A 24,817-nucleotide genomic window follows, 5' to 3' on the forward strand; every position below is an offset into this window, starting at 1 on the left:
GTATTGCAAATAATAAAACAAACAAACAATAAATCTCACTTTCAAATCAACTGCTCAGGTACTTTATACTTTCACCTGACCTTCCCCAAAAAATTAAAAGTCTCAATAGTTATGGTTCTTTGGGGCTTCAAAGCTCGCAGACAACGAGGACAAAATTGGGGCTTTAGAACGCGCCAAGCGAGCCGTTGCAGATGGGAGAGAAGCCAGTTCGCATTTGCACATTGAGGCGCACTACATAGATGGATTCGAAACTTCAAGTTCTCACAGATGGCTTTACTACGGGATGTTGCAAAGAAGGAATGTATGCTAATTTCTAGTGAAGGTCAGCGGCTTTGATTTTCAGCTCGCGTCCTGAAGAGGCCCACAACTTGCACTGCCAGTATAAGGTTCTATTGTTTTTTGACCTTGAGAGACAGGGACCATGCAGAAAGAACTTCATTTGAAGGGGGGGTTGAGGGGTGCAATAACGTTTCAGACGATAAGGCAGAACATTCTTAAACTAGACCGAGTTTCATGTTAGTTCAGTATACGAAAAATCATTGTCAAGAGCACAGTGGGATTTACGGACTGCATTCAAAGAGACACAATGGAAATTGCAAATATAATGTAAGTAACTCTTTAGACGCTTTTATACCGGAATGAAGAATTAATGAATGGATGCATGAATAAATGAATGAATGAAGAGCTTTGAAAAGGTTTGTGAGATTGTCCTTGTAGCGGGCACATGGGCATGCAGGTCCACATTCCACACGCATGTAGACAAAAAGTCGTTTCTCATTGTGTACCAACCTCGATTTATTTAGTTAGTTTTCGCATTGATTTTAGAGCCGAACATACTCCATTGCACTATACTTGAAAGGAAATAGTTTCAGCTCGGCCGTAATAAATGAAATGAATAATATTAATAAAGATCGGCTGGCGAGACTAATTATAAATTTTATGTTTTCAAAATAGGTATATACTCCCCTTTTGCCACTGCCACCAGTTTCAGACACCGGCAGACGGTTTCTTCAGCCGCCAGCTGCAGTTTAATGTAAACAACTGCACCATTCTGATGATCTTATGGGACCATCGCCAAGGGCCCATATGCGCTTACGCGGTACTAGCGGCTAGAAGCAACATTTCAACCTTTACGCTGGCCTAGTCCCTACTTGATAGAACAGCCTTGCGGTTCAACGTGCGACAAAAGTGCCTCTTTGAACGAAAACCAACACCCTGTGTACCATAAAGGAACAGCGCGTGACTCACGATAACATTTTAAGGATTTGCGGATAGAAATAAAAGAAAATAAATGACTTTCGGAGTTCTTATGGCAATTGCAGAATATTCTATAAACATTTCATGTCAAATAAATGTACTTTAACAAATTTACCGTGTTGCTGTTTGATTTTAAAGTACAGTTTTATATTCCGAATTGTGGCGCGCTGTGTTGTGAGCTGATCTGTGTTGGTTTCCGGGTTCTGTGTGAAGTCGCGTAGAAGACGACTGGGCGCGTTTGCCTACGCAGCACAGTAACGTCACGGAGAGAGGCGGGGAATATGCATGTTTTGATAATGTCAGGCTCAGGGGCGGGGGATATGATTTAGTGCCGCAAAAGCAGGTCAGCCAGGGCGATGGGGGAAATGATAGGATTATCACAAAATGGCAGCTCCCTGGTGCCTGTTTTCGCATGCGTTTAATGGACGAAAACTCGGGTTAGGTCCATAGGAAATTTTTCTAAAATCGAGTGACTTAGGCTTAAAAACACATGGCCGACCCGTAGGGGCAATGAAAAATTTTGACCGAACCATTCCTTTAATAGACAAACCAATGCTGCAATCTATGCCTCTGCTTATACTTGTAAGCTCATCACAGAGTGTCACCCTTTCCTAAGCACCACTAACTGCATTACTTTTGCCAGGACTTTGGTCATGTGCAAACTTGATTACTGCAACGCTCTATATCTAGGGACAAACAAACGCAACCTCAATAAACTACAGGTTATTCAAAATAACACCATCAGAGCTGCCCTTAACATCTCCAGATCTTCACACATTTCTGAAACTAGGAGAAGCATACACTGGCTCTCAGTAGCACAAAGAATATCTCTGAAATCCCTTGCCCTTACACACAAATGTGTGACCAATCAGGCCCCCATCTACCTGGCCAACCGCTTCTCTCAACACAAGCCGCCCGGCCACTAAAATCAGCCCAAGCTCACTGCTTGTCTATTTCCAGATACAAACTGCAGAAAGCAGGTGGGGTGAGCTTCCCAGTTCTTGCTTCCAAACTTTGGAATTCACTGCCGATTTTTATCAGGACCGAACCTTCCCCTTCCTCGTTTAAACAAAAAGCCAAACTGTGGTTAATCCCCCAAAACGATTAAACTCCTCTCCTGTGCCACACTGTAGGTATATAGTGAACCATGCATGCAAACCTACTACCTGGTTCCTCGCCTTGTATATTTTGTGAATCATAATGTGTGTATATAGGGTTTCTCATGTTTCTTTGCAATTTTACTAGGTAACTTTGCCTCTATTGTGTACATAGGTCTCTCTTGTTCATATGTAATTTTACTATGTAACTGTATTATGTTGTACTACATTCTAACTGTACCAAGACATGCGCCCAGATGCCCTCGGGCCAGGCGCGCTATACAAATAAATAAAATACAAATACAAATAACAGTGAATCTGCAGTATATCCCCCATGTTTTCATTTACTGTATGATTTCTTTATCAAGGGAAGATTATGTGGATATATGGGGGACAGCCATAGAAACTAGTGAGTGCATTTGCAAGTAAATACTTTAATGACAGTCCCTATTGTGGGTGCCAGATAGTTGGCATGTATTCTCACCATGGACAGTTAATTACGCTATCAGAATGTAACAATCATTAGGGATTAGAGATTACAGTCGATTTAGTGTTGGGGGTCTCTGGGTGCCCCCACTGCGTGCCCGCGAGCCCCTCCACCCACAGACTCCACACGGACACGTCTGTGCGGTTCGGGCTCCCCGGTCGCTCTGACGCGGCCGGGAACGCCCCGTTTATTTAAGGCGCACGCGGCGACGTGCAACGTCACGCTGCCGCGTGCGTATCCCCTCACGGGGCAACGCCACACTCCTCCTTTTTCCGGGAGGAACAACAACAAACAGACACGTCAAAACATAGCACTGCACACAAAGTCACTTGCGAACTTCAAAGCCCATGCCCCCTTTTATTATCAGCCTCCCAGGTCCCCTTCACTCCGGAACACAGTCAATTGGCCCCAGCACGTAGTCTCCGAGGTAGGCAGGTCTCCCTCGCCCAGCCCTCTGGGGGTACCTCCCACCTACCTCAGCCGCCGGACTCCCTGCTGCTCCAGTGCCTCGTTCTGGTGACCCCACGAGTTCCCCCCGGGGGGTATCTTCATCCGGGAGGACAGTCTCATCCGGGTCAGGCGGGAGTTCAGTTCGAGAGTCCCCCAGTTTCTTGAAAAAACTCACATTTCGAGTGACGGCCTACTTCCCGTCCGAGGCCGTTACCATTGATCCCTTCACTGCCACTACGTCCAGCGGCTCGGGTTCATATGGGAGCGAGAGTTTTCCATGGGGATGCCGATTCCTGATCAGCACTTCGTCGCCCGGTTCCAGCCGCTGCGGACGAAGACCCCGCCGTGTGTTTTCTTGAAGTGTCCTTGCCTGTCGCTCCGCTTCCACCCGTTGGTCATCTATTACGCCGGGTATCTTTTCCTGTACCTCCGGGAGGAGACCTCGGGGGCACCTTCGAAATAGTGCCTCAGCCGGGGCTACCCCAGTCGAGGCGTGTGGGGTGGTGCGGTACACTCTTAGAAACTGGTATAGCGCCCGCTGGAGAGGCTGGCCCTGTCCCTGGGCTATCCGGAACATTTTGTTTAATGTCCTCATCAGCCTCTCGGCATCCCCGTTGGCGCGGGGCCACAGCGGGGACACCTTCCGGTGGGCCACTCCGCAGCTCTCGAGAAACTCCGAGAACCTCGCGCTCTGGAATGGGGATCCATTGTCCGAGCACAGGGTCACGGGAAACCCATGGGTGGCAAAGATCTTTTCCACGGCGCCGACCACGTGCTCAAACGCCACCGACTCGACGAATTCCACCTCCGGGTATCGCGAGTACTCATCGACGATGGCTAGGAAGTGAGTACCTACGGCCGTGGATCCGAAGTCCGCATGTACTACCTCCCACGGGCGGGTCCCCCGTGGCATTACTTCAATTTCAGGCTCCCGCTGTACTGGGGAGGCCGCCTGGCACCATACACAGGCCGCTACAAAGTCGTCCACTTTCCTTTCCAACTCGGGGAACCACACCTTCAGCCTCAGTCTCGCCTTCGTTTTGGCGGCCCCTTGGTGTCCCTGGTGTGCCAGGTTGATGACTTCGTGGACCTTGGAGCCCGGCACCACCAGGCGATCGCCCCGCAGCAGCAGGCCCGACTCTGTGAAGGACAGCTCGTCCCTCACCTTCCAGAGTTGCTCGAGGGTCACTTTGGCCTCTTGAGTGCGCCCTGCCACCAACTCCAGCACGGCCTTCCAGGACCCCGACTGCATCGATCTCCTCAGGATGCGGAAGCATTCGTCGTTGGCCGCAGCACTCTCCAGCTCGGGTAGCGGCATTGCATTGGGGGTGGCGCTCTCGACCACCATGCTGACGTGATCATCGGCTTCCTCCGCACACGACTCTTGTGCGGGTCCGCCCCTGCCCACCGGATGCCTGGACAGGTAATCAGCCGCATTGTTGGCCCCCGGCCGGTAGATCAGGGTGACGCCATATTCCAGGAGGGCCAGCAACCATCGCTCGATCCTGGCTGGTGGTTTGGAAGAGGATCCGGCCATAATCGGAATCAGTGGTTTATGGTCTGTTACCACTGTCACGGGTCTCCCCAGCACGTAGAGCCGAAAATGCCGACAGCCCCACAGAACCGCCAGGGCCTCCCGTTCAATCTGTGAGTACCTCTGTTCGGTCTCGGAGAGGGCCTTGCTCGCGTATGCCACGGGCCTCATTCCCCCATCTTTGCCCACCTGGGTGAGGACTGCCCCGAGGCCAAACGGGCTGGCGTCCACAATGATCTCCGACTCCAGGGAGGGGTCAAAGAAAGCCACTGTGTCCTCTGCTGTCAGGGCACCCTTGATGTCCTCGAATGCCGACTGTTCTAACGGGCCCCACTGCCAGATGGTATCCTTTTTCGTCAGGGCCCTCAGTGGTTCCGACCTCGAGGCGAGATTCCTGATGAAACGCCCACAGTACGTCACCATTCCCAGGAAGCTCCGCACCTCTGACGCCGACTCAGGGGGGCGTGCCGTCTTGATGTCTTGGACCTTCTTGGGGTCAGGGGATACCCCGCCCTCCTTGAAGATGAAACCAAAGAACTCAATGGTCGGGCGGAGGAACTCACACTTGTCCTTGTGGAGGGTGAGCCCCAGCGACTGCAGCCTTTCAAGGGTCTTGGCTAGGCGTTTCAGATGGTCAGGTCACCGCCGGGCCCGGGCATCCGACACTCGTCGCCACTGTTGGGGGTCTCTGGGTGCCCCCACTGCGTGCCCGCGAGCCCCTCCACCCACAGACTCCACACGGACACGTCTGTGCGGTTCGGGCTCCCCGGTCGCTCTGACGCGGCCGGGAGCGCCCCGTTTATTTAAGGCGCACGCGGCGTCGTGCAACGTCACGCCGCCGCGTGCGTATCCCCTCACGGGGCAACGCCACATTTAGTAGCTATGGTATTACAAGCAAATGTTTTATTGTTCTGGATTTTTACGAGATGTAGAGTTGAATTGTTAATGGATATTGTGACTATTATAAACTGTATGTACTCGCATTGTCATCTCTGGGAGAATACCGTAACATTGTATATATTTATATTTGCATTTGGCACTTTACAGTGAGAATTCATCATCATCATCTAATACGTTTATTCTGATAAAATGCATTAAACATATACACAATAAAAGTATCAGCAGTGTGTGACCAATTAAAAAGAATTGCACAGTAAAATATTCCCCCTCATACAATACATTCAGATAAGAGTGTCCAGAAAATATTTCCTTGCATCCAGGCCCTCCTCAAATAGGTAAGGAAGCCCCAAGCACAACACGAGGCTCAGCTTGTAATAAAAAGATTAGTGCCGAACGACACGGAGTACATTTCCATTGTTTCAGAATCGGGACGATCGTCTGCTTTCTAATATACTTCTAATAGGGGCACAGCAAAACGAAGGGCAGAAGATGTTCTACTGCTGAACTGCAACAAGGGCATTCTGAATCCTGGACATAACCCTGCCAATTCACTGTGCTCACACGCAGCAGCACATGATCACAGCGTGCTCTTGTCAAAATCCAGCGATCTGCTGGGTAATCGCTGTGTGTCATATGGGTTTGCAGAGAATCAATTATTGGGACAATGGCGTGTTTTCTATTCGAGGCCAATAAAAGCCCCGTTGATTCTCGTATCTCTTCGCTTATGGAGCAGAAGTTCCTTTTATAATGAGAATTCATGAAATTGTGTATTGGTATTTTAGGTATCTTGTTTTATGGTGATAACTGATAATTGTGGGTTTATAGATTGTATTTATGTTTTGTGGAATTTCCGAAATAAACTAAACATTGATTAATCAAAATACACAGTGAAAATGTAGTTTCCCCCCTGGGGTGGCTTGTATCTGAATCGAATCAATTATTGTTTAATGTACTTTAGTACTGGGCGCTTTGACACAGTTTTCCTAATTGTATAAGCGCCTAACAAATCACCAATAAATAAATAGTGGCTATTAGAACCGTAGAAAATGCAATTGAATTGATTTTTATTTATATTGCGCTCGTACACGTGTTTCAGAGCATGACAAGACAAGGGAGGAGTACAAGGGAGAAACAAAACAACGATCTTACTAGGCCCAGTGACATTGGGAACGTGCAAGTGCATGGGAGAGGGAAAAAGGGGAGAACTGCAAGGTGGGGGGGGGCAGTGGAAAGTGCAGAGAAAAGAAAAACAGATACATAGTAAATAATAAATAAATAACAACAAGCAACAAACAGTGGAAGTGCAGCCAACAGGTGGCTAGTGCTGGTTTAACGCAACAGACACAGTGAGTCTGGTAAGTGCAGAAAGAGAAAGGGGGGGCTGTATGGTTACAGATACAGGCCCCAGTGCAAGGGATTGCCAGGAGTCAGTGCGGGCGAGTATCACGGTGAGCAAGTACCTGGGCCCAGAAATCAGAAAGGTAGGCCAGGTGCACGGTGCCAAGAGAGCAGATCAGCAGGTCTTGAGGTGGTTATGGAACCAGAGATGGTTTTCCTCAAGTTTCAGAGCGGCAGGGGGGCTGTTCCAGAGGGAGGCCCCAGCCGAAGAAAAAGATCTACCCCCAGCTCGTTTCTTTGAAAAACGACTGACCCTGGGGGAGTTAGAGGAGTGAATAGCTTGAGAGGGAAGGTATTTACAAAGGGACAGCTGAAGGTATATTGGACCCAGGGCCCAGAAAGCCTTGTGGACAATGCAAAGGATTTTTTACTTAATCTTTGCAGCCACTGGGAGCCAGTGGAGAGATTTCAGGGCGGGAGAGATACGAACCCAGGGCTTGAGGCCAAGGACACGTGTTGCAGTCCTGTTCTGGATAAGTTGCAATGGGCGGAGAGTAGAGGCAGGTAGATTTAAAAAGAGGCTGTTACAGTAATCCAACCTAGAAAGAAGCAGGGCTTGAGAGACAGTGAGCTTCTGGGGGAAGGAGAGGAAAGGCAGAATACCTCTGAGGAGGTGTAGAAGGAAGTTTGACTTTTTAGGGACATCTGAAATGTGGGCAGAGAAGGCCAGCGTGGAGCCAAAGATGACCCCAAGGTTCTTAACCTCGCAGGTAGGGGTAGGAGGAGGTCCAAGGGACCCCGGCCAGAGAGTGAGAGGAAAGGTGGGTGAAGGGGTGCCGATGAGGAGGATCTCAGTCAATTTTAATTGTTCTAACATTAGATCTCTCTGCGTATGGATAGAAGCCTTGAAGGTCTACCAAGCAAGGTCAATATATATTTATAGCTGAAGTTTAATTTAGCATCTGTATATTTCGTTCACTGTGTGAAGCTTACTTTTTATGCAACGTTTCCTTGCTTGTCTTGTGATAATGTTCTATAATCCTTTCCTGGGGCCCTTTGTACTTAGAGTTGGTAGTAGCTTCTGGACATTTTCCATTTCAAATGGAATCCACACTGTTTTTAACCATCCTCATCTTCCATTCTTCTTGGCAAATACGTCAACGAATAATCTACATATCATCATTGACTGCCCCAACGTCTATTTCTTTAGCCTCTTTGTCGTTCTCCCAAACACTGATTACATTCCAGAAAATATACCACTAATGCTATGTTTAACCTCAAGAGAATACAGCCCTCTTCCTTCTGGCACCAGTTAGACTGGGTCTTGATGCACTGCAGGACCCTGTTCTCATTTCTCACCCTACTCTTTCAATCAATCGAAGTGCATGACGTCGACTTGCTGTCTTGCTCACACCATCTGAATCACTGGCTCAGTTACACTACCAAACCCAACACCACATTCCACCCAGAAAACCAGGCCACTAATTCATATATTTGTGTTTAGGCACTGTTCCCTCACTGGGATGCTCTTCCCCTGACTTGGAGACCGCTAACTCTGCTTGAATTCAAAACGCCCATCAAGAATGACTTCCTCTTAATTAAAGAGCGGCTGCAGCTACACCACCAGTCACATTAGGTGACGGCATTACTTCTTTGACACATTATCCACCAGCTGAACACGCAGGCCACTGAGTAGTGTTAAATCTTGCTATTTTGTCTTCAACTAGAATTTGCAGTCATTGTCGATGTGCGTGGGGCCACCCGTTCCAACCTTTACCCGCTGTTGTTCGAGGAGGAAGAGCCCCTGAGCAAGTACGAATTTGTGGTCAATAGCGGGAGCCCTGTGGCAACAGACAGAGGTGAGGCAACACATGAGCGTATGGCTTTCACATCTAGAATTTCTGTTGAACCCACAAATGTACAGGATTTTGATTCGTCAGCATTGATTTCTCCTAATCTTTCTCCACACATACTTGAGAAGTCGTACTTTTATGATACAGCAGCTCAACAAATGGTATTCTTGACACACACTGCAGTCCACTGGACAGTATGTTATGGTTGAAAACCCAATTGGTTCACATGTTTGTATCCTGCAAAGCAGGCATATGTAAAAGAAAAACTTATCTTAATGTTGCCAATGCGACTCTGTCTTTTGGTTCTCTTATATTAATACCCACTGATTCAGTTGTGTGGCAGGACTAATTTTTGTGTTAGAATAGGGGCAGTCTGGCAGCTGATGCTTTCAATGGTGTGACCATTACATTTGGGACGCTAAGGGATGGGTCCGTGGAAACCCTCGGGCTGCGGACTGCTACCCACACTGCAATGGTAGCTCTGCAGGCGGTATACAGGGAATCTTGCAAGGCTCTCCTATAAAGTTACTGTTTAGGAAAAGGTTTCTTTTGCTACCATAGATTTCAGTGGAATCCCCAGCAGCTTTGTCTAGAACCCTCGCCTTACTTCTTGTGGTTATTAAAGCCTTTTAAACTTTTATTTTCCTGCTAATATCATTTATTTTGGGGGCACTAGTGATCCCACGATGACTGTTTGTTTCACTCACCCACTGTTTTGTTTTAATGTTCAATATTTTAATGTAGCACACACCACCTTACAGTGGAGTTCTGGAGGGGTACTTTTATTCCTTTTTCAGTTTTGCTTGGTAAAATGGATTGTCATTTGGCCATGCTCTTTTTAGTCTGTCTTCCTGCCCTCTTGGGTCAGGAAACACCATGTAAGGGTAGGCACTTCCTGGAATCCTGCTTGGATTCCAGAGTTAGTACCTTTTGTGTAGCTGAACTGGTCAAAATTGGGTTTGGGATTGTCTATTGCCAAAACGCAACTCTGTTGGTTGCTGGGCAGATTTGGGGTTGTGGCTGTCTCTGATTGTTTAGCCCTTAACTGTTTGAATGGTGCAGGTCGTTGCCATTGGTGTGCTGGGATAACACACAAGCTAGATTTAGTGTAAGAAGAGCTTTGCCACCATTCTGGAGGTCACCCAGTGGAACAAGAGTCTGAAGGATAGGCACCTACACTGATGACCTGGAAGACTGCTGCTACGGACAACCAGCATTGCCTAAACCAACTCCTGGTGTATAGCCCTCCTGCTCTCCCTTCGACCAGAGAAGAACATTGTCAGTGCCTTCTATCCCTGGAATGGTGGAAATAGTTGGTCTTGCGTCCTGCACCAGAATACTGCTGTTAGTAACTTTTGGCTTGGCTTGCGCTGGGGAATTTGTACTTCTTACCCCCAAGCAGGTACTTGTCTGAACACTGAATCTTTTGTGAGTTTGGGAAATACTGAAGAAGTGAGGTACCTACCTCATACATATAAGGCAAGTTATGATACATTGTGTTTTATGGTGTTTCTCTTGTCACTTTGCTCTTACATTTGTGCATGGGATTATCATTTTGAGGGTAGTGCATGGGGGAATGGTAGACTGAGGAGGAGAACAGTATAAAAGGGAAAGGAATGGATGTGGTATTGTGGATTTTATGGGTGAGGTCGGAAGGAGTGGAGGCAGACTGAGAGACCAGGCAGAGGAAGGACGGTGGAGAAGAGTGCTGAGGAGTTGGTGCGAAGTACAGGTGAGGTATTGGTTGAGAGAGTTGTACATATTTGCGAATCTTGACATCCTGACAAGCACCTCTTTTGACTTTCTTTTGTATACAATAGGGATTAGTAACGCATGCTTAGGGAAAGACTGGGCCTTCTTTCTTTGAGGAGAGGATATAACTTGTGAAAATCTTGCCTCCTTGTCAGTCTCCTGATTCTGACCTACCACTAGTGGTGTCAGAAGTGGGATGTGCGTGACCCGATAGAGACAGATTCAGGTCAAACCCTAGTTGTCAAAACCCATTGACCTTTTACGGTCTATAGGCCATTGGGGTATCAAACCTACTTTACTTTGCTCCAAGGGGCAAACTCTCCTAGCGGGGGACGACCATCAACCTACCTCAAAAGCCCTCTTTCTGACTAACGAGTTACCTAGTGATTCAGAAGATGAGGGAGAATTCTGGTGTGCCGATTCTGAAACGTTTTCTCTTACCACTGAAGGGTTTGTGGGAGCCTTGGAGCAAGGGATTTCAAAGTTAAATATGGCCACTCCCCCGCCACCTGAGATCCTCCTGGAGACAATCATTGATAGCCAGGAGAAGACCAATAGGGGAAATAATGACACTCTAGATAAGATGGGGTGGGTTCCCATTAGTGTTGCCAGTGGAAACCGCCATACAAGTGCGGGATGCTTTCCGTTCGGCGCTGGGAACTGGCACCCGGGAAGCTTCCGATTCCCGATCGGATGTCTCCTCGGTGTCACTAATGGAGCAAGGACTGTCATGTTCTACATCAGATTCCTCCATGTCCCTAGGGTATTCCATTGATAACAAGGCCCACTCCTAAGGCCCGGTCTACCCCTGTCCACCACGGTATGCTGCCTCGCTGTCCCCCGTAATGGTGTGTGTCCCCTCTGACCCCTGCAGGGGTGTGTGTGTCCCCTCTGACCCTGCTGCAATGGTGTGTGTGTGTCCCCTCTGCACCCCGCAATGGTGTGTGTGTGTCCCCTCTGCACCCCGCAATGGTGTGTGTGTCCCCTCTGACCGCCGCAATGGTGTGTGTGCCCCTCTGATCCCCGCATTGGGGTATATGTCCCCTCGGACCCCTGCAATGTTCTGTGTGTCCCCTCTCACCCTCGCAATGGTCTGTGTGTCCCCTCTAAACCCCGCAATGGTGGGTGTGTGTGTCCGCTCTAACCCCCGCAATGGTGTGGGTGTGTGTGTGTGTCCCCTCTAACCCCCACAATGGTGTGTGTGTGTCCCCTCTGACCCCTGCAATGGTGTGTGTGTGTGTCCCCTCTGACCCTGAAAGTACACCTTCTTGTGGAGCCGGAGGCTCAGGTGTCGAATATCCAGCAACGCCCTCATATCCACGACCCGCTCATGAAAGGCTCTGGTATAGTGGGTCGGGTCTTTGCTATCCTGGTTTGCTTGGTCCTTGTGGCGGAAACAGAAAACAAATCTGCAGCCTGTGGTACCTCAGTCCCCATGGTCATCTGCGCAACCAGTGTTTTAAGAAGTGGTGAAAGTGGAGACAGTGGTGGCAGTGGAGGAGAAGGAGGCGGCACTACCGAAACCTGCTGTGGGTTAGTACGAGCAGGCTGCAGCTTGAGAGGCTTGGGATACATTTCTTTGAATAGTTCCTTAAAGAATGCCTTCATCGGGTCAGAGTGCATAAGGGCCTGGAATTTGCCAAAGAACATGCCCTCAGAGGAAGGTCTAGGCACAGGAGTAGGTAGAGGCTGCTCTGGAGGGGCATACCCACAGGTTTGTAAAGAGGCTGCTTGCAAGGATGGCCCTCCACCAACTTGATCCACATAAACTAAGGGAGCAGATGCAGGAGGAAGCGAGACTGTGTGTGGCAGCGGAAACCAAGCTCGCCAATCCATTGGAGCGCGGAAAGGATTCCTATTGTCCACATTTTGTGGAAAATGCTGCTCAGCCCCCAAAATAGGCCCCTTGGCACCAGCCATTAAGAACGTTGGTGTGAAAGAGCTCGTCAAAAGGGCTGTGTCAGACCGCCTTCATTGAACCACCATTTTGTCCCCAGCTGAGGTAATGTGCGTCAGAGTTGTCAGTGAGGCCATTGTCACCACAGGGGTTTCGGGGCTTTTTTTATCCATTTTAGCCTTGTGACAGGGAACTTTGTCAGAGCCAATACTAGCAGATCTAGAGTGCTTTTGAGCCCCTTTTAATTCTGTGGAAGAATGATCCCTTGGTGAGGGAACCTCAGCAAGGCTGGTACTTGAAGACTTGGGGGATTTGCCCTCCTTCTTTGCCCCCTCAGCAGGATCAGTTCTACCACAAGATTGTTTGTGGGAAGGCTTAGGGTCACCCCCTGCAGCCACAGCCCTTGGAGGAGGCCCCTCGATACTGGTGGTTTTAATTATAGCCCCTAATCTGGGATCCTCAGTGATTACCCTGGTACCTTTAGTCACTGTACAAGAAATCTCGAGACTAGGCTTGGTAGGTTTAGTTCCAGACTTGGAAACCTCAGGAAAAACCCTGGTCAAAACAGCCCCAGCAATGTTGGGCTTAACCTTAGCCCCCAGATGGGGAATCTCGGATGAATATCCAGTCCTGACAGCCCCTTTACAGGGGGCCTCAGAGCAAACTCCGGAATCCAGGTTAGATCCCTTTCGGGACACCTCAGGGAGAATCCTGGTACCAGAGCCACTTCTGCCCCTCCCGGAACGAGAAGACCCTGGGAAGGAGTCGTCTGGCCGGGGTGCCCTAAAAAGGAAGGCACTTACCGGACGCTTCCTTTTTTCGTCGATGAACTGCTGTAAATGTGGAGGAGGAAGCCGTTGGAACACCTCCACCCACCTTACGAACCAACACTGGAGTGCCCGGACGGAGAGGGAGTTGCAGTAGAAGCAAGAGTCCCACCGGTGTTTTGGGTCCAAGCACTCCAGACAGAGAGAATGGGGATCCGCCCATGCGAAACGACATTCGCTAGAAGAACAGGACACAAATCCCAGACGCTCCGGCATAGACGGAGTAAAGAAGCCTGTGGAACCGGAGCAGGATGATGAAGGGCAAGGGAACAGAAATGAAAAATTCCCTACGATGCAAGTGGGTCCGAGCTCGACCACGCGGAGAAAATGACTGAAGGGTGATGCGTGGGGTGGCGATCAGGAAGGTGGGGCTACGGTCACGTGCAGTGGCCCACGTAAAAATAAAGGGACAATTATTTGTGATGCTTCAAAAGTGCTCCGGTTCCGTCCCGATGGAAAAAGGAACGGACGTAGGAGTAAATGGTCCCCAGAGTTGCTGGACATGGCCATCTTCCGTCTGTGGTGCCTATCGGAAGGCGAGGCTTCTGCACCTGAACCTCCACAGCCTGAACCTTCATGCCTAGCTGGAGAAAGGCTGAAGTATACAGAGTGGGATTAGTTAGAGGACGTTCTGGACGTACTCCTCTGCTTGAAGACCTGCCACCAAATCCATCTATGCCTGCAGGCGATGTACGTTTTTGGCTTGGTGCCGGGAGATGTATCAGAATCCTTTGACTTGCTCCACATCCTCTGTGTTGGATTTTCTTCTGTCTTTGGCCCGGACGGGTCTACAGATTGGTACAGTAAAGGGGTATCTTCCAGCCAGGAGGAACCCAGAGCAAGACTCCTTTTTCTCAATCCCCACAGCCATGTCATTCTTGAGGGGTCTTTCTAATATTACCCCCCTGCCCCCACGGCGTGGGATTTAAATTGAGTGTGATGTTTATAATGGGCGCTCTGTTTGAGCGCCTTCATTTCTTGTTCATTAAGATTGCGCCATCATATTGGCTAGACTGGTGAGTGAGCTCCAGGTGTTGTCAGTTGAACCTCCTTACTTGGTTTTCTCCAAAGAAAAGGTTACTTTGAGAGTAAGGCCATCCTTCATCCCGAAGATGGTCTCGGACATCCATCTCTCTCAAAAGATCTGTCTTCTCTTTTTTTTGTTTTCTCTCCCTCACCTTTCCAAGGCAGAGTAGTTTTCCTATTGGCTTGACCGGTATGGGCCCTCAGGTTCTAGGTCTCTCAGACAAGAAAGGACAGGAAATATGCCCCACATTTTGATGTTTACGCTGGTGCTGGCAGGGCTGTGACCAAACAGACCCTATCAAGATGGATTATTCTATGCATCTCAGAATGCTATGATCTAACTGGCAAGGAGGTCTCTGAGGGACTCGGGCATCACTCCATCTCAGGGTTGGCCACCGCCTCGGCTCTGCAACGTTGGGTCCCTATTCTGGATATTTGCCAAGCATCTTCATGGGCATCGTTGCACACATTTGCTAAGGTTATCTGCTTAGATTATATGTCTGGTCAGAATTATTGTTTTGGCAGAGCTGTCCTCTAGAGTGTTCTGGTTTTAGGTGGTGTCATTGCTATCCTCCTTCCTGCAGGTCTATATACTGCGTTGGGAGTCTTATCAAAGATGAGGAATCCATGAGAGGAAGTACTTCATTAGAAGACCAAATTGCTTGCCTCTTGGTAATGTTCTTCCTGATGGGCATTCCTCCCACGGATTCCTCATCATCCTCCCTACCTGCCCATCTTGGTGCATAGCTAGTACACTGTGGTTCTGGGGACCCTCCGCGTCAGCGTGCTAGGGAAAAAGGGTGGAACTAAGGTCATGGAGCACAGCACCTGTATAAATACTGACTCTGATGTTTCCGGGGTGGGGCGCATAGAGGAGTTGGGTGGAGCTGACAAAGAGTAGCACAGCGCCGCCTGCTGCTGGAAATGTTTCCGAAGAGCAGGTAGGATGGGAGATGGATATCTAAGATGAGGAATCCGTGGGAGGAACGTCCATCAGAAGGAACATTTCTGAGAGGTAAGTAATTTGGTAATTAGTAGCCCAATGTACCTTTTTGGCAGCATTTGGGGTACTGTTGAAAGGGGCCCCTAGGGGACCCTGACGTCTATGGAAACAAGGCGAGTCACCACACACGACAGAGACGCCAGACACGAGGTTGTATTCCCAAAGCTAGGGTTTTATTGCAAAACAAAAGTCTCAGTTGGCCAACTCGGTCTCACGGCCCGTGACGTGTATCTCTAGACCTCGAGGGACGCAAGACCGTGAATTACGTACATCAGTTACATATATACAAAATGCATATCAAACAATCAGCTATGACATGTTTAACACCCCCCTTTATTGGGTTTCTTTGAACTTGGTGTGATGATGGACATCTCCGACCACTATGACACCTTCAAACATCTATTCTAGTAACAATTTGCGAGTGCGAAGGCATCTTACAGTTGTTGAATAGAACACAGCGCTTCTGTTCTTGGAAGCGAACTACATACGGGGGGGGGTTACATTCCGGACCTTGCTATCTATCAGGTGCTATTCGCGCCCTGGGAGCCGACATGCTCTAGTGGGCTCAGCAAAGGGGGGCCGTAAGAAAAGCATAATTCAAGTCTTTAGCGGTATTATTCTAACATATTCTACCATATAACGAGACTGGCTGGCAGCTGTGAAATGATTAAATGCCCTGCAGCTCTGCTTCAAGCCTACATTCGGGAGGGTGCCGGGCATTCTTCCTGGCGCTGCCTACGTTTGTTTTTCAGCGAACTCTTGTTATCATCACTGCCCTGCGGCCTTGTCCTTTTCACATACAGACAACAATGTTTCACAGTCGAGCAGTGTAAGCGGAAAATATACTGCGAAGCAATAAGAACAGAAAGCAATGTGCAATGGTTAGAAAACAAAATGGCGATTCTTGTTACATCAAAATGGCCGTTCATTGGCAAACTCAAAAACCTATATTTTGTCATATCGTGCATGAGACGGTTGGCCCACGGCCACCAAAATGCGTTTGCGGTTTCAAAGTAGAGGTGTCTGTATTTCTAGACTGACAAACCCTCCTTTGGCCGTATGCCAAACGTCTCATCTATTTATTGAAACCTCCTCTAGTGATGATGAATCAGAAGTACTTATGTCTGAGTCTTGCATGCTATCGTGGACATCATTGTCTTTATCAATATCTATTGCCATCAACTCTTTTACTGCTCTCATCTCCTTTGGGTCTGGGCTAGTTCGATCATGAGGTTGTTTTTTCTTTATCATATGCATGCATCCTTCCGTACATCCCTCAGTTACCTCAGCGCAAACTATGGGTAAACAATGTATACAACAACAGCACGTTAGGAATATTCCGAATACCACTGCTAATATTGAGATAAACTTCCATTCCCAAGATCGTAGTATTCCCCAAAACCAAGATCCTATTCCCCAGCTCCTTTCTCCAGTAGGGAGTTCAGAGCTTAGAACGTGCATTTTCTTTATTGCTTCAAAGATCGTGGGGGAATAATCATCCAAATAAACGCAACATGCTGATACCACTATTTTGCAAATTCCCCCACGATCAACCAGGATCACATCGAGAGCCATTCTATTTTGCAGCGTCATTAACCTGATTCCTCTTTCTTCCAACGTCATGTTAAATAATGTATCTGTTGTGTTTATTGCATTCTTTAGGATTCTGGACAGTTGCCTTATATTATAGGAGTTCACTATCTGCCCTAAGAATGGAATGAATGATTTTGCTACATCAGTTGCTATTAAAACACCTTTGTCAGTCCTTTTGACTCTAGTTCTGGATAATCTGGCCATGGCTGCTGTTTCTAAGAGGAATACTCCTGGGAACAGTAGCCCTAGGTAACATGTACCTCCCCAGTTTCTGGGCAACCAAGGGTATGCTTTCTCTCTGCATATAAAATAAACTGGATCACCTACATATACTGGTTCTATTTGCCATTTTAGTACCACTGTATTCATACAACTAGCATATGTTCCGACTAAAAAAGAGCCTTTCTTTTTTAGACAAAAAGGGACAGTTCTTGGGCTATAATTCACTGTGTAAAATGGGGGAATTGCATCTTTGTCCCCTTCTGTTCTTACACGAAACGTCATTAGAGATGTTTTTTCTGGTGGGGGCAATCTATCTCGTCTATTTTGTCGTGTTATCTTTCGTGTATTTTTCCTCGTGGGCTCTGGGGCTATTACTTGTGCTTTATGGAAAATTGAACAACCCACAGGCTTCATTATTATCTCCTCAAACTCATTCATGTTGGTTCTGTCTAATTGACCCGTATTACTCTCATTCCATTTCCCATAGAACATTGCACCTAAAGATGCACTACATGCAGAACTTAATGGGAATGGCTGCACATACCACCCTATTCCTTTCCCGGCATGCTGTGGTAAATGGGCACATACCCAACAATTTGTTTTCTTCAGGATTGCATGTGTCATGTTCATTATCAGCAGTAAGGTGTTATTTCCAAAACCTTCCCTGTGTTTTTCTTCCATTGGGGTAGGGTATAAGTGATCACCTGAACCGGGCTTTCAGTAGTGGATATATTAATTATTGGTAAAAACATTTCTAATGGGTGTATTGTTTCTACCCACCATAATATTAGGGCTGTCGATATTGGTGCTACCACACTCATAAAGCACATTATTATCGTTAGTACCAGCATACAATTCGTTTTACCATGCACTTTTCTTAAGTTTATAGTCTGTATAAATGACTCATTCTCAGCGGTGGTGGTGCAGGAGGAGGCTGGAACCGGTCCCGGCATGTTTCTCGTCGTCCTTCTTCTTTTTTATCACAGTTCGTTGTGGATATCTCTCTTCGTCGCGCGTGCTCTGATGTTAATAAGTTCAATGGAATTGTCACAGTTCAGTTCTGCCTGTCTCTTTTTTAGCCTGCATTCGATTATTCGTTTTTAGGCAAGATCACTTGTCCCCTCTTTTACTGCTCAGAGGACCTTTGATCAGTTATCTTATCGCCTTAGTATCATGTGCGCCCAGCTTGCCCGCTCTGGTTCAGGACACATGTACTGTTAATCGGTTATCTCACTTGCCATAGTACCATGTGCGCCCAGTTTGTCCGTTCTGGTTCAGGACACATGTACTTTTTATGATCGCACAGAGGAGCCGCGAGTCTTGAATTGTCCGACTTGCACAATTCTCACGCTTCTCTCCTCTATACCTCCGGTTCCTTCTCCATCCATGAGCTGAACCAGAGGTTGACATAAACACCAAAAAGAACTGCGAATCACTTTGTCTTCCGAGGCCGCAGGTTGTATCGCCTTGCTTCTGGTATCGTATGATCCGTGAACAGTGTCGGTGCACTTCCAGATTTAGGCTCAAAGTCAGCCTGTGGCGCTACTGCTGGTGCTGGTCTTCGCCGCGCCAATGATGCAGATCCGTTCTTTGGCGTGCTGGCAAGTGCTGGTGGGCGCCAAAGGGGTACACGATTTGGTTTTGCTGGTATTTGCAAGGCAAATTTCGCGTCGGTCAGCAGTGATGTCGATTCTGCTGGGCAACGTTGGGGCACTCTTTGCCCTTCCCCCTCTTTGGCAATCGTCTCAGGCTTTGTTTCGAGTTTCACTTCTCGTTTTGGCAGATTAGGTGGCTGCTCACTGGCAACAGTGTCTTTCGTTTCTGGGACCGCTGTCTCTTTCCGGTCATCAGTGTCAGTCAAGTCTTTCAGTGCAGTTGGAATCTTCTTGGCATGGGTGGCATGGATCCACGACTTCCTTCCATCCACCCGTATTGCCGTCTGCGTCGCCAAAAGTACTTGATAGGGCCCGCGCCACCTGGGTGCTAATGATGACTTTCTTTCAAAGTTTTTTAGCAGCACCCAGTCTCCTGGCTCCAGCGCGTGCCCCGGACCGGTGTATCTCACTGGTAATGCCTCCTGCACCTGCTGATGAATCAAACGCAATTTCTGCATTAAAAGACCACAATAAGTACTAAGCACAGGATGTTCTATCTCACTTAGTCGCTTTGGCTGAGGTGCACACCAAACATTTGCCGGCTTCCCCATTACGATTTCGTATGGGGAGAGCCCAGTTTTAGCCTGTACAGATGTACGCATGCATAATAGTGCTATTGGTAATGCATCCACCCAACTCAACTTGCTTCCCGCACAAATCTTGCTAATCTTTGATTTAAGAATCCCGTTGTGCCTCTCCACAAGACCGACAGAACTCGGATGCCTTGATCTATGGAATCTCTTATCAATCTGGAGACCAGCACATATCTGTAATACCACTGCACCCACAAAATGCGGTCCATTATCAGACCATAGGACTTAGGGCAAGCCAAATCTGGAAAAGTACTCCTTCAACATTACTTTTGCCGTACTCATTGCTGTGCAGTCTTTCAAAGGATATGCCTCCACCCACTTACTGAATGCACAGATCACCACCAGGACGTATTTCAAGTTTTGGCACCTTTCCATCTCTATGAAATCAAAATGAATTACCTCAAATGGCATGGAGGGCGGGCCAAAACTGCCTGTTGGAGTCACTGTTCCCTTTCCTACAATGTGTTGCAAACACGTGATACAGTTCTGCACCAACCTCTCTGCATTCTTTTTTATGTTTACATTCTGCCAAACTGTAGAAAGGTGCTGTATTATTTTCTTGGCACAGATGTGCGTAGGGCTGTGGGCCATTGTGACCATTGCAGTCACATACGAATTCGGCAACATCCAGTTTCTAGTTCCCTTGTCCACCCAACAACCCTCAAGATCCAACTCAGCAGATCCCTCTGCCCATCCCTGTATTTCATCGGCCGTAGCCTCGGCCTGCATTTCTTTGACAGTGGCAACTCCATCTTCTATCATACAGGGTACTTCCTCTGTCTGAACCGTCATCATCTTGGTATTCAAATCAGTGGCAGTTTGTTTCGCAATTCTGTCTGCAATCACGTTTTCCTCTCCTACTTTGCATGATACTTTTTTGTGTGCCTCGCAATTCACTATTGCTAGGCGCTTTGGAAACGTGAGTGCAGACAGCAATCGTACAATCAAAGGGCCATGTTGAATTCTGGCGCCATGTGATGTCAGAAACCCTCTCTCAGCCCAGAGTCGACCAAAATTATGAACCACTCCAAAAGCATACTGACTATCAGTATATATATTGACATTCAAATTTTCAGAAATCTCGCAGGCTCTGGTCAATGCTATTATTTCCGCAGCTTGTGCTGAATTATAGGGGATTCTTTTACTTTCTACAACACTCTCTAGAGTAGTGATAGCATATGAGGCAGTTGTCGTGCCATCTGGTAATTTAAAACATGAGCCCTCACAAAATAACTCTCCATCTGCCTCTTTCTGTGGAATATCACTTAAATCAACTCTTCCCTTGGTTTCTTCCTCAGTGACCATTAAGCAATGGTGGGGGGTGATTCATTCTCCCCAATTTCTTTTATGGTTAGTGGCATTAATTCTGCAGGATTCAAAGCGCTACACCTCATAATTTGGATATGGGGCGTGAACAAGATAATCTCATATCTTGTCAAACTAGCAGAGGTGAGGTGTTGCGTCTGTGTCCTATTTAATAGAACGTCTATGGCATGTGGCACCATCAGAATTAAAGTGTGCCCCAATACCATCCCTTCCGTTTGTTTCACTGACGCAGCAGCCGCCGCGACAGATCGCAAACATCGTGGTAGTGCGCGCGCTACAGGGTCCAGCGCAGAAGAAAAATAGCCGCACGGCCTATTTCTTCCACCTTGTTCCTGTGTCAAAACCGCCAATGCACATCCTTCACTTTCACACACAAATAGTCTAAAAATGTTCTCATAGTTCGGCATACCCAAAACTCGAGCCGAGCATAATGCAGTTTTCAATCCATCAAATTCTTTCTGACATTCCTCATCCCACTGCAAAGGCATAACCGCGTCCTTTCTAGTTAAATTCACTAATGGTTTCACAATTAACGCAAAATTACCAATCCATTGTCGGCAATATGAAGCCATGCCTATTATGGCTCTGACTCCTTTTTGTGTCTTTGGAATAGGCATACAAGAAATACTTTCTATGCATTCTGGCGTTAGTTTTCTCCCTCCTTTCGAAAGTAGGTAGCCCAAATAAGCCACCTCCTTTCGATTATACTGAAATTTCTTCAAACTAGCTTTATAGCCATGTGCCGCTAGGTGTGATAGTAGTAATACAGTGCTTTCTTTACAAATCTCCTTTGTGTCTGCAGCTAGCAATAGATTGTCTATGTATTGCAAAAGTGCACAACCCACGGGTAATTCCAGCATGTCTAGCTGCTCTTTTAATGCTCTACTGTAAATACTTGGACTTTCCGTGTAACCTTGCGGAATCCGTGTAAATGTAAATGATCGTCCTCCTAATGTGAACGCGAACAAATATCTACTGTCCTTGTCCACTGGAATACTAAAGAATGCGTTTTTCAAATCTACTACACTAAAATATTCTGCTGAAACAGGTATCATTGTCAATATTGTAGTGACGTCTGGCACTAGAGGAAATTGTGGATCTACTACCTTATTCAATGCGCGTAGATCAATTATGAAACGGTATGGTACCGCATTACCTCCTTTTTTATAAACCGGAAGAATCGGGCTGTTGCATGTACTGCCTGTGATTTCATCGATTACCCCTAATTTCACCAAATCTGTAACAATACTCTTCAATACTTTCTCACCTTCAACCGAAATTTTGTATTGGGGTATTCGCGGTAGGGTAACACCTTCTTTCAAAATAATCTTTACTGGCTCTATCTTTAAACATCCTACATCGTTGTCATGCATTGCCCATATACAGGTTGGTACTTTACTTAGTTCCCCTGGTAACGCTTTAGACATGAATTCTGACACAGGTGCATCGTGTGGCCATATCGTTAGAAACACTCCGTCTGCCGTGCAATGTATAACAGAACCTAGTTTTTTCAACAAATTTAATCCCAACACATTTTCTCCACAATTTTCTGTTAGAAGGAAAGGACAATGTTCAGTATATGGTCCTATGGGAACTGGGACTGGTTTGGACACTGGGTTTATGACTGGTGTACCTGCGAACCCTATGGAAATATTCTTTTGCTCTGACATTGGTATATCCGGAACCAAGTGATGGTCTATTGAACACTTCTGTGCTCCTGTATCTACAAGAAAGCGGTGCTCCTCATTCCTGACTCTCATTTCTACGTAGGGTCCTCTCTGATTCACGGGAATAGACACTGGTTCCGACCCCTGTCCTGGCCTGTCATATTGGGGAAATAACACATCGTCCGATGTGTAATCATTACTATTACTGTAATACGTGTTTGGCTGTGTATCGAAAAAATGTCCACTCTTCCCTCTATTTCCCCCACTCTGATTTCCATATTGTTGATTTTGCAGTCCCTGACTCTGGTTTGGGGCATTTTGGTTTTGGCCTTGGTTTTGATTACCTCTGTTATTATGATGCTGCTGCATACTATTCCTATTTGGTCCATTTGCTCCTGGGTGTCCTCTATGCTGTCTCCTCTGACCAGACCCATTTCAATTCTGTAGATGCGGACATTGCGCTCACCAATGTCCTTCCTCTTTACAATATGCACCCTGATTCGGTCCCACTGTTCCCCCATGTATATGTCATGATCCCTGCTTCCAAGGGGTCAGGACTTGCCCCACGACCTTGGAAGCAGGCCCATGACTCTGATCCCAGGAACCAGCCAGTCCCTATAGGGACCCTCTGGACCTTGTCCTGGCGCCAGTGGCGCCAGGCTCATGATGGTGACTGGTCCCGGCACAGGAAGCGCCGGGCTCATATTGGATAAGAGTGCTTGGTGGACCTACCTGTAGCAGACCATGCTGCTTACTTACCAGCTAACTGGTCTCCTGATCCTTCTCTGCCTGGAACTACTTTTTCTGTCTGGGTGGAGCAGGAGCCACTCCCTGGAAGCAGAACACAGGAACTCTTTTAGAAATCTGGAACTCTTTTCTTACCTGGGTGGGGCCGTGGAAGGAGACGCCTAAGCACTACAGAAGGCTATTTAAACCACACCCGATTGGTTTCACGTGCTTCGCGTTATTCTGCATCTGCAGCAGGACGCTCACCGTGTCAGCTCCAGGAAACCTCCAGCTCCAGATCCTGTGAACACGAAATAACCTGCTGGAATCCAATCTGCAGTCTTCTTCAGTCTTCTGCAGCTCCTGCAAAACAAAGGCACAGGTTAGGTTAAGTAAAGGCAGTGAATCTACTTACCTAATCCAACAGCAGCATCCAAGGCGCCTTTTTCTGCCTTTCTCTTCCGGCATCCGACATCTGCAAAGAGGGAGAACATCGGTTAGTAATATTCAACTACAAGTTCTGCTTACCTGTGTTACGCCCGTTCCAACTCAGCTCGCGCTGCATTCCGGCACCTGCAAGGCAAGATACATCGGTTAGTAACGCTTAGTTACAAGACTGCTTACCTGTGTTATGCTCGCTTTCAATCTGTTCGCGCTGCACCTCAGCACCTGCAAAGACAAAAGAGACATTACGGAGCATTCTCCAGCGCTAGTGCAGTCTTTCTACTTACGTGCCATTAGAAGGATAATCTTCATCGTTGAAAAGGGAAAGACATAGACTTTTAAGACTTCTGAAAGAGAAGAAAACAAGGCAAAAGGAACTTTAATACTTACAAGGCACGCTCGTGCATTAACGGCGTCTTCGCTCTCAGCAAATCCTCTGCTATCAAGAGGCAGAGCTCGCATCCAGTGAAGCAACTGGATCCAGCGCCCCTGCATAAGACGCAGGATGGAGAGCCCGGCATTTACCTATATAAGGTAAGCGCAATATCAACCCAGTTCCACGGGGAAAGAAAGGGCGAGAGGGGCTAGGAACTTTCCGAACCTTCCAAACACTAATACCTTGGTTTACCCTTGCAGACATCTCTCTCTTCAGCTTAAACTGTCGGTGGGAAGGGGGCCCAGTCCGGGAGCAAAACGAACCCTGCGCCTAACACTGAAGACAGTATCCTCGCCAGATCAAGACCCGCGCCTCCGGGGGAACCAGGTGAGCGTTACAGTATATTCGAATTACTCCTTCCTTGTGCGTTCCCTCACCCTCTATTATGTCCCGTTACTTGCTGCAATAGTACCTGTGTTCTAATTAGACATTCTTTCAAGTCTGCCCCCACCTGTTTTAGCAACGATAATTCGTTCACCATCTCCTTCTGCCCCGGTGATGGTAATTACTGCCGTTTATTATGCAACCCCTTTTCCCCCTTCCCAGGTCTCCCGATATCCCTACTCCTGTATGCAGGTGTAGTAAACACTTTGACAGGTGCAGTAAACGTTTCGACATAATCACTATCTAATTCATCTCTAAGCTCAAAAAGTCTATATACATGTTCTCTCACTTCTTCATCCCTCTCCCTACAGCGTGCTAATGCATTCAAATCTAACAATCGCTGCGATGGT

General features: G+C 47.5%; 1 protein-coding gene across 3 annotated transcripts in view; it reads left to right on the forward strand.

Annotated features, from left to right (window-relative positions):
- The window catches only part of FLCN (folliculin), a 611,825-nt gene that overhangs the window by 442,387 nt on the left and 144,621 nt on the right, over positions 1 to 24,817 (forward strand). For all 3 annotated transcript variants that reach the window (XM_069645735.1, XM_069645734.1, XM_069645736.1), the window contains exon 10: positions 8,791 to 8,922. In XM_069645735.1, coding sequence (XP_069501836.1) covers positions 8,791 to 8,922 — 132 coding nt within the window. The remainder of the gene's footprint in view (positions 1 to 8,790; positions 8,923 to 24,817) is intronic.

This window comes from Ambystoma mexicanum, chromosome 2p (assembly GCF_040938575.1).
Source record: "Ambystoma mexicanum isolate Mex_15411 chromosome 2p, UKY_AmexF1_1, whole genome shotgun sequence".
Taxonomy (NCBI): domain Eukaryota; kingdom Metazoa; phylum Chordata; class Amphibia; order Caudata; family Ambystomatidae; genus Ambystoma; species Ambystoma mexicanum.